Source organism: Glycine max, chromosome 18, assembly GCF_000004515.6.
Source record: "Glycine max cultivar Williams 82 chromosome 18, Glycine_max_v4.0, whole genome shotgun sequence".
Taxonomy (NCBI): domain Eukaryota; kingdom Viridiplantae; phylum Streptophyta; class Magnoliopsida; order Fabales; family Fabaceae; genus Glycine; species Glycine max.
The window spans coordinates 3,998,692-4,012,570 of NC_038254.2; the positions used below are offsets into that span (position 1 = coordinate 3,998,692).

General features: G+C 35.8%; 1 protein-coding gene across 2 annotated transcripts; it reads left to right on the forward strand.

The window, feature by feature from the left end:
- Window positions 1–809: 809 nt before the first annotated feature.
- CRK53 (cysteine-rich receptor-like protein kinase) lies at window positions 810–10,806 on the forward strand. 2 transcript variants are annotated; one of them, XM_003552847.5, is made up of 8 exons: window positions 810–1,305; window positions 7,877–8,274; window positions 8,821–8,949; window positions 9,130–9,257; window positions 9,437–9,650; window positions 9,736–9,967; window positions 10,097–10,253; window positions 10,341–10,806. In XM_003552847.5, exons 1-8 carry the CDS (start codon window positions 929–931, stop codon window positions 10,653–10,655), a joined length of 1,950 nt encoding a protein of 649 aa, XP_003552895.1. In that variant the 5' UTR covers window positions 810–928; the 3' UTR covers window positions 10,656–10,806. The 2 variants fall into 2 exon arrangements, with proteins under 2 accessions (XP_003552895.1, XP_014626593.1); XM_014771107.3 differs by having other exon boundaries at window positions 8,872–8,949.
- Window positions 10,807–13,879: the final 3,073 nt, after the last annotated feature.

The window sequence follows — 13,879 nt, forward strand, 5'->3', positions numbered from 1 at the left end:
GCTGTTAGTGCCATGAGTGGTGGGTAGCAGCTTATCCGGGACCACGCCTCATAGGAGCACGATGGTTCAATATAATCATAATTAAATCCTTAGTGGAAATTGAAAGTTTCAAACCAAGGCCTATTTGTGTTAGCTATATATAAGAAGGAAAGAGATTAATATTTTATTGTAATTTGATCTCTTTATATAATAACATATAATTTTAATTAGTCACCTTATTTTTAATTTTTTGGTTTTGATTTTCATAATTTTAAAATTAAGCAATTTTAATTTATGTTAACTTATCATTAAATATTTAATGGAAATATTGACAAGGTTTATACATGCATGTGGTGTTGACATGACTGATTCATATATGGAATTAAAGTGTATTAGCCATGTCAACACTTAATAATCATATCAATGTCTCCCGTAAGAATTATTATTTCCTTTTCATATATTTAGTTGTTTTATCTTTCTTTTTTTTCAAATCAAATGATATTTTAAATTTTCAAATTTTAATCAATATTTTTAAATATATCAATGAGTATTAATCAATATTTTAATCATATCAATATTTTTCATATATTAAGCAATTATTATATCAATATTTTAACCCAAATATAATAATATTTTACTTTTAAAAATATTTCTTAATCATATCAATGAGTATTAAAAATATTGAAAGATAACTGTAAAAAAAATGCAAAGATTATAATATAAATAGATGATATATAAAATTCGTCAATTTTAAAAATAAAAACTAAATTGTGAGATTAAAAATGTGAAACCAAAATCATGACTGGACTATATTAGAAGACCAAAAAGAATTAAAAATGGGCAAACAAATATATCAGACTAGAGACTTTTTTTCCGAGGCATATACCAACCCATCTTTTCAACCTTAGATATATGCCGATCGAGTTAATTTGAGAATCACAAGAATATAATGCAACTGATGAAGGTGGTAGCCTTAACCTTGTTGGTGTTGTGGTCACGGTGGAGCTTTGAGGGTGCAGTTGGAGACCCTCAACTCTTTTTACTCAAATGGGAGTGCACCGTAGTCAAGGTACGCGATTTGTCCAACTTCCACCAAAATCTAAATGCAAGTTTGGCAGATCTTAGAGTGCAGGTGAGCAACCAAAGCAAGCACTTCGCCACGGCGCAATCAACCACCGGAACAGACCCTGTCTTTGCCATGTTCCAATGTAGGAACTACCTTTCCAACACTGACTGCACCAACTGTTTTGCTGCTGCTGCCGCCAGAATACGTAACTGTTCCACTGGAAATACTGCCCGCGTCGTTTATGACGGTTGCTTCCTCAGGTACACATCCATCTCATATTTGTTCAATAGTACTTATTCCTGTGGCTGATAATTCAAATATGATTTTTTGACACTCTGGGTGTGTACGTACCCTTTGAAGAGAGGAAAGAGAGAGAACTTTTAACAAAGAGCTAAAATGAGTAAGTGCAGCTTGGTTTTTGTGGCAAAAAGTCATTTTGACAATAGAGCAGATTCTTCTTTTTTTGTGTTCATTTTGCTTTTATTATTTAGATTTGTATTAAAACATTTTTTGCATGGTATCAAAGTAATTTGTATATGTCTGGTTATTTAATTCAGAGTTCTACGTTGTCATTTTTCTTGTTTTCTTTTATTCTTTTTAATTTTTCTTCCTTCTTTCCCATCATACCCTTTTCCCTCTCGCTCTTTCTTCTCTTTCCCTGTGTCTCCTCCTTTCCCTTTCCTTTACCAAAACATAGATTTGGTTACACCTTCTCAACAGCGAGGCCATGATCAACGTGGTGGATCATCACAACCTTTTTTCCAACAATCTTGTTTTCTTGTCCTATGACACCCACAACTGCAACATGCAAAACCCAGTCACGACCCTTCAACTATGAGCTGGTCACTGTTGCTTCATCCATGTGGGGGAGCGAGAAAGAGAAAGTGGTGGTGCAGGGTGGCATCACTGCTGTGGTGTCATTGACAGTCGTGGGTAACAAAATGAATGAGAAAAACTAAAGGATGAAAGAGAAAGGAGAAAGGGAAGTAAATGAAGAGAAGAGGAAAGGATGAAGGAAGGAAAAAAATTGTTGGTAGTTGATTAGATGATAGTTGATAGTTGATAGTTTTAGAGAATTGTTTTAGAAAGAATGCTATGCCATTATAGGCTCAAGTCACCAACCTCTCAATGGTGGTGAATGTTTCTACATTACTTTAGGTCTTTCTAGAGTTTTCATGATAGATTAATATCATGATAATTTTAGATTCTTCTATCTTATACATACACTTATAGTTCTTGATTGTTCTACCATGTTCATACACATTATAGTTCTAGATTATTCTACCATATTCATACATACTATAGTTCTAGGATATTCTACTGTTTTCATACATATTATATTTAAGAATATTCTAGAAATTTGTAACAATTTCAACACTCCTCCTTGATGCAAATTTTTGTGACTCCGAGTATAGCTCGTAATTCTTCAAATCTTGGTCTCGACAACGCCTTTGATCTTCTGTTCTGCAGTAGTCGAGTTTGATCTCTTTAGTTGCTTCAGCTTCTCTGATAAAGTGATACTTGATTGCTATATGTTTTGTTATGCTGTGATGAACTGGATTCTTCGTCATTGCAATTGCTGATTTGTTGTCGCAATTGATTTTAGTAGGCTCATCTTGTTTTTCTCCCATGTCTTCAAGTATCCTACGAAGTCATATAGCTTGACTCGTTGCTTCAGCAGCTGCCACGTACTATGCTTCTGTTGTTGATTGTGCTACTGTAGCTTGCTTCTTCGATGCCCAAGAGAATATTCCCGATCCTAGTGAGAAAGCATAGCCAGAGATACTCTTCATGTCATCTGCCGAACTTGCCCAATCACTGTCAGTGTAGCCAAGTAATTCTGAGTTGGTTTCGGTAGTATACCATATACCGAACTCTTTTGTTCCTTGTAGATACCTCAAAATTCTTTTTCCTACTCCAAAGTGTATTTGACTTGGGCTTTGCATGAATCTTGATAGAAGACTTGTAGCATACATTATGTCAGGCCGTGTAGCTTGAGACTTGATGTAAAGTGTAGGCTTACTCTTGCTCCTCCTGAATCCTTGATCCATGAAATACTGATCGATTCTGCTATACCATGCTCGAGGTGCTTGCTTCAAACCGTAGAGTGCTTTTCTTAGTCTTAACACTTTGCTTTATTTGCCTTCAGACACGAATTCTTGTGGCTGCTCCACATAGATCTCTTCTTCAAGTACGTCGTTAAGGAAGGCGGATTTGACATCTAGTTGATGGATACTCCATCCTTTTTGTGACGCAAGAGCTATTGGAGCTCTTATGGTATCAAGACGAGCTACTGGTGCAAATGTCTCATTGTAGTCAATTCTGGGTTGCTGTGAGTAACCCTTAACTACTAGCCTCGCCTTGTGTTTCTGTATGGTGCCATCAGGGTTGAGCTTTGTCTTATAGACCCATTTAACCCCAATGATATCTTTTCCATGGGGACGATTTACTAACTCCCATGTGTTGTTTTTCTCGATCATCTGTATCTCTTCTTCCATTGCCTTGACTCATACTTTCTGCTTTGACGCTTCTTCAAAGCTTCCAGGTTCAAGTATGACCAAGTTACAGGTTTCATATATGTCCACCAAAGATCTTACTCGTCTTGGAGTAGACTCTGGTGATGATAGTTCTTAATCTTGTTGTTGTGGTGGAGGTGAAGGTGGTTCACCTGGGTCTTCTTCCTCAGCTTCTTCTTGAGGTAGTTGAACGGGTATAAGAACGTTCTTCTCCACTTTTTCTTCATCCCAATTCCAAGAAGCGTACTCATCAACTTCAACATCTCGACTGATGACAAGTTTCTTAGTTTGCAAGTTGTAGACACGGTAGCCCTTAAAGATATTGCTATACCCAAGGAAGATACCTCATATAGTCTTGTCTTCAAGCTTGTGCCTCTTCACGTCTGGAATATGAATGTAGCATATAGATCCAAAGACCCTTAGGTGCTTTGTTGATTGCTTCTTCCCGTTCCAAGCTTCAATTGGAGTCTTGTCTTTTACAGACTTAGTTGGACATCTGTTAAGTATGTAAACAGCAGTGTAGACTGCTTCAACCCAGAATGTGTTAGGTAGTCCCTTCTCCTTGAGCATCGATCTATCCATTTCCATAACTGTGCGATTCTTTCTCTCAGACACTCCATTTTGTTGAGGAGAATATGCGACTGTAAGTTGTCGCTCAATGCCTTCATCCTCACAAAATCTTTCAAACTCGCGAGAGGTGTACTCTTTGCCGCGATCACTTCTTAGTACTTTTATCCGTTTTCCACTTTGATTTTCAACAAGGGCCTTGAACTTTTTGAAAACTCCAAAGACTTTTGATTTTTCTTTTAGAAAATATACCCATGTCATTCTAGAGAAGTCATCAATGAAGAGTATGAAGTACCTGTTGTTCTCATGTGATGGCGTCCTCATTGGTCCACAGACGTCCGTATGTATCAGCTCCAATAGATCTTTCGATCTCCATGCTCCGCTTATTGAGAAAGGAAATCGGTGTTGCTTACCAAGGAGACATCCTTCACACACTTCATTGTTCTTCTTTATGCTTGGAAGATCTCTCATCATGTTCTTCTCATGTAACAACTTCAAGGTATGTGTGTTGAAGTGGCCAAATCTTCAATGCCATAGCCCATGAATCATCAACTTGTACCTTCATGACAATGTTTGTTGCATATTTTAAATTTAGAGGGAAGCTTCTATTGCCTTATTCATCTTTACTTGGGCTATCTCAAACCTTTTATTTTTGTTGTCTAAGATTTTGCATATACCTCTTTCAAAGTGAAGTGTATAGCCTCTCTCCATCATTTGGCCAATGCTTAGAAGATTTTGTTTTAGGCTGGGAACTAGTAAGACATCATAGATGAGTCGCGTACCTTTATCTGTCTCCACCATGACAGTGCCTTTGCCTTTTGATTCAACCACACTTCCATTTTCCAGTTGAACTTTGACTTTGACAGATTCATCAATGCTTTTGAAAATAGTCTCATCCTTGGCCATGTGATTACTACATCTACTATCCAAGTATCAGCTTCCTCCCTTTTCTTTTATTGAGTCTTGAGTGGTATAGAACATACATTGCTCTTGATCATGCTCCTCTGCGATATTGGCTTGATGCCTATTTTTGTTGCAACAATTTTTCTCTATGTGCCCGAACTTCTTGCAATGGTTGCATTGTGCCATATTACAAAACCAACAATTTTTCTCTGCGTGGCCTTGCCTTTTGCATATATTGCATGGAGGATTTTTATCTGTTTTGTTCTTAAGGAAATTCCTAGAACCTTCTCTTCTTCTGGAAGTTTCTCCATAATTTTTCTTTCCTCCATTTTTTTTGTTTTGGGGCTAAAATTTAAACTTTGACTGGAAGGCATTTTCAAGTGTATCTTTTTTATGCCTATACAGTCTTTGCTCATATGCTTCAAGAGAGCCCATAAGTTTTGTCTCTGATTGAGTGGACAAATCTTTGGTTTCCTCAATCGTTATCATGATTGGGTCAAACTTTTGGGGCATAGTAATTAGAATTTCCTCAACAATTTTCTTGTCAAGAATATCTTCCCCAAAAGCTCTCATTTGATTAACTATTTCTTTAACTCATTAACTATTTCTTTAACTCTAGAATAGTAATCTTTAACTGTCTCAGACTCCTTTATCTTCAATAGTTCAAAATCTATTCTTAGAGATTGAAGTTTAACGACACCTACCTTAACACTTCCTTGAAACTCCTTCTGCAATGTGTTCCACGCTTCTTTGGCAGTCTTAGCTCCCATAATTCTTGGAAAAATTAGATCAGTCACCGCTTGTTGCAAGGTGAACAACGCCTTTGAATTTTTCTGTTTATTTTTCTTCAACTCTTTTTCTTGAGATGCATTAAGAGTTGAAGTATCCACAGGAACAATGAAGCCTTCTTTTACTATGTCCCATAAATCTTGAGATGAAAAATATGTTTCCATTTTAACATCCCAGAAATCATAATTTTCACCATTGAAGATAGGGACAGAAATAGTTGACGATTGAGTAGTGTTATCCATAGCTTAGAAAAAATATTATTGGAGTGAGTTAATAGTACAAAGGAAATTTTTGAAGTAGTTGGGAGGATTTTGGAATGGTAGGTAGGTAATATAACTATGCCCAATGTATGACCGAACGTAGCTCTGATAGCACTGTTGGTAGTTGATTAGATGATAGTTGATAGTTGATAGTTTTAGAGAATTATTTTAGAAAGAAGGCTATACCATTGATTTCTTGGATTATCAATTACAACATACCAATTGCCTATTTATAGGCTCAAGTCACCAACCTCTCAATGGTGGTGAATGTTTCTACATTACTTTAGGTCTTTCTAGAGTTTTCATGATAGATTAGTATCATGATAGTTCTAGATTCTTCTATCTTATACATACACTTATAGTTCTAGATTGTTCTATCATATTCATATACATTATAGTTCTAGATTGTTCTATCATATTCATACACAATATAGTTCTAGGATATTCTATTATTTTCATACATATTATATTTAAGAATATTCTAGAAATTTGTAGCAATTTTAACAAAAATGAAACTTTGCTGCCGGAAATCCCCTCCGGCAATGGTGCATGGTGGTTTGCGGCAAAAGTCACAGTGGTAGACATCATATGTTCCCTTTTTCTCTCTGCTGCACATCATGTTACAGGTCAATTCCAATTTTGATTAGTTTGTTTCATAAGGAATATGAACAATTCATAAATTTAATAATTATAGTACTTTCAATTCAAATCTTGGTCTTTTACATGCTTTGATGGGTGAGATTTTGTGAAATTAGTGTTTGATGGGTTCATGTGTGAGAGTGACAGAATGGGTGGGGTAATGGAGGAGGTAAGGTAAGGCCGTAAGGGATTTGAGGTAGATGAAAGAAAAGAGAAGAAAGAGGGGACAAAATTGGTAAAGAGAATTAAAAAGGTAAAACTTGCATGGTAGAACCTATCGTGAATCATATACTAATAATATAGATCTTGTAGCAGGTGATTACAGTCTCTGTAACCAATTGTTAGTCAGTTATAACTGTGTGCTGAATCAGCATTGAGTCATTAGCTTCAGAGGACTCTATCTGAGTGTCTATAAATGTTCAACACTGAGTTTTCAGCAAGTAATAAAATCATTACACACTTTTCATTAATTTTAGATATCAGTTTGTAATATGGTAATCAGAGCTTCAAAGCCGTGTTACAAATCATGCTTGGCCGCTGAACATGGAAGAGCCTGTTCAAACTTAGCCTTTTCTTTTCTGGCTTCAACGCGGGTTCCTGCTTCTTTGTCGGCAGATGATGCTCCTCCGGCATCTTTCTACTACTATTCGATATCGGAAAAACTCACCGATAAGAACTTCCTTGTTTGGAAGCAGCAAGTAGATCCTATATGCTAAAAGCACATAGTCTTCTCTGCTTCATCGTGAGTCCAGTGATTCTGGCGCAATTTCTTTCAGTTTCAGTTCGTGATTTAGAGTTGTAGGACTGAGTTTTAAACATGTCAAAAACAAAAAAACACCGAATGAGTATTTCAAATGTCACAAGATTGTTTGAGCCTAATTAGTGATGTTGAGTATGCAATTTCCTTAAATATGCAAAGACAATAGGTTTATCAACTATAGTGATCTTATCTGACTCGAACATCTAGGATGAATTATCATTAACACAAATTATCAAGAAGCTAGGTGTTTATATTATATATTATCAAAGACTGTGTGGATTAGAGTTCTTCGATCTGTTTTCATCACAATAATATGTAGGTTGGCAGTTAATGAAAAACTAAGTCAGAATTGATTGACTTGGATGTTTGATGCTTTTGAATGTGTCTGACTGTTGAGGTACGGCAACAATGAGTTCTTGGACCGCAGTCTCATTATTTCTAGCAGCGACACGCTTTGTGGAAATCAGACTGTAGATGAAAGCACTGCTTTTGGTACAGTTGGACGTCAAGTGCTGATGGATTTACAAAAAGCGACACCCAAAATTAGTGGCTACTTTGCAGCTACCAAGACACAAGTGGCTGGTGGTGCAATCTATGCCATTGCACAATGTGCTGAAACTCTCACACAACTCACTTGCTTGGATTGTTTGTCAATTGAACAAAGTGGCATACAAGATTGTCTTCCAAATACAAATGGTCGGGGAGTCGATCCTCAAGTGTGCTTTATGAGATACTCGGAGACACCTTTCTTTGCAGATAACCAAACCATTGATATCAGTCCCTTCTTAAAACAAGGTACAAAATCCTTAACTTCATTTAGTAAATTTTGACTTGAATGAATAGAAAAGGGCTAGAGTGGTGCCATCTCATATGGTATAAATATATTTCTATCTTCTCAGAAGAGATACCTTTTGTAACACTATATTATCATCGAAATATCTTGAAAATTATAAAATTTTATGAGCTCCATTTCTTTAAGGAGTCTCAGTTATAATTCAGTTTCCTTGTCCAGAAAATTTTAGAGAAAATAATGCATCCACTGAAAGTGTAAAGAGTTTTTATTCCATCATCCTATTTTAAATTAAATTAACATGTATGATAAGCTTATTAACTTTTACAATAATTATCTTAAAAATTATACCTAATATGACTTATGATTGATTGAGATGCACTATAAAAAAAATTATATTGATAGTTCTTAAAAAATAAATTCTAAATTTTAACTATTAATAAAGATTTCGTTAAAAACGTATTACTACCGCTCTTGTTATACTGTAATATCAACATCTTAAAGGGATACCATTTGGAATATTTGAGGTAAACTTCTTTTCTGTTTTGAAGGAGGAGGAGGTTCAATTAAGAAGTGGGTTGTTATTGGTGGTGGTCTTGCAGGTGCACTCCTTGTTGTGATCCTTATTTCATCATTTCGGTGGCATAGAAGATCCCAAAGTCCAAAGAGAGTTTCTAGAAGTAAGTGTGTGTTTGGATAAAATTAAAAAATAGTAACTATTCGGAAAGTCCTTATGTGATGCTGTATCCATCTATTACACAATTAGCATGTCTTTGATTTTAAGGGAAAAAAAACATTGTTATGAATCCATCACTTTATTTGTTTATAAAGAAAAAACAAACTCGTATTTTACATTGCAGGTACCATAATGGGAGCAACTGAGCTGAAAGGTCTAACCAGGTACAAGTATAATGACTTGAAAGCTGCAACGAAAAAATTTAGTGAGAAAAATAAACTTGGAGAAGGAGGCTTTGGTGCTGTATACAAGGTAAACTTTAATAGTTCCTTACATTTCAATTGCAATTCTAATAGTTTTTCTTATCTTTTTAATATAAACTTGTCACCCGGGATCTCCATAAAATATGCTAAGATCAAAGACAATACTAATTATAAACACATACATCGATCTAGTGATAATTTTTAATTCTGATGCTATTGATGGAATAGGGGACTATGAAAAATGGGAAAGTTGTTGCAGTCAAAAAATTAATTTCAGGAAATTCCAGCAACATAGATGATGAATTTGAAAGTGAAGTAATGCTTATAAGTAATGTTCATCATAGAAATCTTGTTCGGCTCCTTGGTTGTTGCAGTAAAGGCCAAGAAAGAATCCTTGTTTATGAATACATGGCAAACGCCAGCCTAGACAAATTCTTATTTGGTAACCAACATGTTATTTGTGTAAGTTTTACTTTCTTAACCCTCTTTCTCCTTTAATCTTTTGAGCATATAAACTTGGGAAATAGGAAAAAGAAAAGGCTCCCTCAACTGGAAACAACGCTATGATATAATTTTGGGAACAGCAAGGGGATTGGCCTATCTACATGAGGAATTTCATGTTTCTATCATACATAGAGATATTAAGAGTGGCAATATCCTCTTGGATGAAGAACTTCAACCCAAAATATCTGATTTTGGGTTGGTGAAGCTCCTACCAGGGGACCAATCTCATCTTAGCACAAGATTTGCTGGGACATTGTAAGTCAAAATACCAATGCTTCAGCTTGAAAATTTTAAATAGTAAAATTAAATATACTGCCGCCACATGCAGAATAGTCTCATAATTTCTTAATTATATATGTGGCATAAATGTTATGCCCTTGTCAGGGGATACACAGCACCTGAGTATGCACTCCATGGTCAATTATCAGAAAAGGCTGATACATACAGCTATGGAATTGTAGTCCTAGAAATTATAAGTGGTCAAAAGAGTATTGATGCCAAGGTTGTTGATGATGATGAGGATGAATACCTTCTTCGACAAGTAAGAAATTTCCCATAAATATGTACCAAAAATTGTTTGTTTTCTTGTAACATTTTACAATATGACCCTTGGTTTTGACTACAACAGGCGTGGAAGTTGTATGAGAGAGGCATGCACGTGGAGTTAGTAGACAAAAGCTTAGACTCTAATAGCTATGATGCAGAAGAAGTGAAGAAAGTCATAAGCATTGCTTTGTTGTGCACTCAAGCATCGGCTGCAATGAGGCCAGCCTTGTCTGAAGTAGTAGTCCTACTCAGTAGTAATGACTTACTTGAGCATATGAGACCTTCGATGCCTATCTTTATTGAGTCAAATTTAAGGCCCCACAGAGATTTCTCTGCTTCGACTGGTTCCTCTACTACTTATGCTACGGCCTCCAATTCTATAGTACCGGCTCGATGATTAAGTGTATGATGAAAAAGAAAATTTTTGTTCAACTTATTGTTAAAGATGGTTATAATTATTTGTAAATCTTAATTTAAATATCAAATTACATTGATATTCCAAAGGTTTTGTTGATTAGTGCAAATATGGAGTGCTTGAGTAAGAAGGAAACAAAGAGGAAATTGAGACTATAGAAAGCTTATTATATTCAGCAATAAAGCTGCGTATTTATACAGCAAAAGAAAGGTGCTAATAGAAAGCCAAATTAACAAGTGAACAACTAATAAATAGATGGTGCCTAAAGAAGATAAATATCCTATTATTCAATATGACTATTTTTTTTTAAAATAGCATAAATGCCTGATCTTCTGTAGTTTGTACAAGGCAAGACTTATAACCTAACTTGTTTGTCAATTTAAAAATATAAAGCCTTTTAAAAAAAAAAAGAAAACTAATCTAATAAAATACGTCAGACTGTGGGGCTAATCAATTAATGTCAGATGATATAGTCAATACCATATGATAATCTGTATACATGCAACGATTTAGGTTATGTACAAATCAAATTAACATCTTGATTGATTATACTGGCTGAAAAGTCTAAGCTAGCCACGTTGTGGACGGATGTAGAAACTGCCTCGTGGATGGTTTCTATTCTACTTTAGAGTCTTCCTATCGTGGAGCACGTCAGTCTCATAACTTAGGTTTTTGGGGTTAAAAGTCATCGAGAAAATCATTGATCCATAAAATTCTAAGGAAAAGGTTCAGGGAATTCATTAAATAACCAATGGAGTCCTTCTTTCATTGTCAAGTTATCAACAAGTAGTTCATATACAGAGACAAAAGTCGTACAGTGGCCTTACATTATCTTAATCTTTCAATTACGTTTCCCTTTGATTGAAATTTGTACTCATTTTCATAATTATCTATGTTAAAATTGCTATCTTGTTACCAAATCACATTTGAAGACCCTTTTTAGAATTTTCGTTCAGAATTGCTGCATAAATAAAATTATCAAAAAAATAGTGAGTTAATTGGTCCAATGCCCGGTGAAGCTGGCGTTCTGGCATTCGTATTATGTGCCCCTCTGTCAAATTGATATCAGTATTCCGAACATGCAGGTTGCAATCATATTTGTTCTCTTCAAATGATTTATTATGATTAATTTCAAATATTTTTAATTGTTCCAATGTCCTCTCTCTGTCTATTTAATAATTAATAATGATAGGAAAAGCAAGAAGCAACTATCAAACAGTTTATTTGAAAGAACTTTGGCAATGCTGTGAACTCCTCTCAATGAAGTTTGTAGTCAAGAACGTCACAGCATAACGTTAACTGATGTTTCTAATGCCTTTTTCCTTAGAAAAGTAACCTTTTAGAAAAATAGCCTCCATTTTCTTTTCATACCATCTGACTTATGTAATATGTGTTTGTAGTGCATATATATAGTAACTTATGTTGCTACATGTTATCTACCTTGTACAGTAATGAGATATTCTTTGTATGCTAAATCAATGTCATGCCTGGAATTGGCATATATCATGGGAAAGAGAGATAAGAAGGGACAAAAATTTCAGGAACTGAACAGGCTAGTTATTGCCGGCAATTATAAAGGTTTTTAAATGTAATAATAGTGGCCATATTAATTGCCGCTGAAAAAACCATTCGCTAAAGCTTCCAGTAATATTTTTACCAACCCCATAAATAATTTCAATTCTCTGAGTACCCTAAATACATTGGCGCCAATTTTTTTGCTGTTAGAATGCATAATAATTTCCACTGAAAGTTATTTTTGGTGTAGTGTTGTGGTGGCTCCAACGATAACAGTGGTGGTTGCAGAAGTGACGATGGTTATAATGGCAGTAGCAACAATAGTGATAGTGGTCATAATGCATGGTGATAACAACCACAATGATGATAGTAATGATAATGGTGACGGTGATGCTGGCGACTACAAGAGTGGGATTGGTGTTGGGGTGCTGGTGACAGGGACAAGGCAATGGTGGCAATAGTGATAGTGGATGCAACAACAATGATAATGTGAATCGTCTGATGAAAAATGTTTATTATTTGATCCAAGGACTCTATCATTGAAAGTTATCATTAAAGAACTGAGTAAATTACATAGACTCTCCTTAAGGTTTGGAGTTATTACACTCTGACACTCATCTATTTTATAACATTACTTTAAGCCCCCTGACCGTAGCAGCATCTATCTTCCATTAGTTTTTGAAAAAAAAATTAACTTTATGTTAATCCATAATTGCCCGTCTCCTTTAACGACTACAGGTTAGGGATGGGGTGACATTTCTCTCTGGCCCGTCATCAAAATAGGACTCGCCGGAGTGCTCATTCTAGCTGAGACCTACAAAGATTACTTCGGTGCATTTGTAGAGCGTTTCCAACTTCTCCCCATTCCTCAACCTGACCAAATGCAAACACTCTCTGGACTAGGAAGTTTGGGGATGACGCAAAGGAAGCAGTTACACCATTTTGACTAGGCATTGCGGTGGTGGAGGTCGAGGAGATCTGATCGGAAATTTTTTTAACAGCACAAACACACATGGTTTCCAGCTTTTGGAGACAGAGACCGGAGATCTGATCTGATTTGGTCGAGGACACACAATTTATGAGCATGTCTCCATCTTTGGAGAAGATCATGGCCTCTGAGTGCGTCATGAAACTCCTTCCCCGTCTCCTGAAACTCTGGTCTGAGTATCTCCCAGATGAGTCTGAGTTCTGTGAACAGGTTTGTGTCTTTTGGGCTGACCACGACTTTGACCATGTGGAGAAACTGCTTCGCATACCCCGGGAAACTCATTCAAATCTGAAATTGACATCTTCCTGTCACCGTTTTTTGTCAAACTTGTTCAACCATTCACTGCCGGAAGAGGTCTCCCCCTTCCAATCATAATCACCAAATAACCATAAGTATACAATTGGTCGAAAATAAATGTTTCTGATTTTGGAAGCCCTGGTGTAGTTTTACTCTCACATTGCTGGGATTTTGGAAGTTCAATTTGTTGTGCTTAATGTATCATTTATCATGACAGTCACTGGAAACCCTTCACTCTTATTAACAGTAGATTGCCTTGCTAATATTGTGTTTCATTGAAGAGGGTAGTGTGCGCTGCATAATGTAGACTTTAATTCATTGAAGAGAGAGACAGTTACTGGAGTTAGAGTTTTCAGAACAAGAAATTGGAAGTGGAGATAAAGGAAGAGGATAAGGGTGTTTTTGG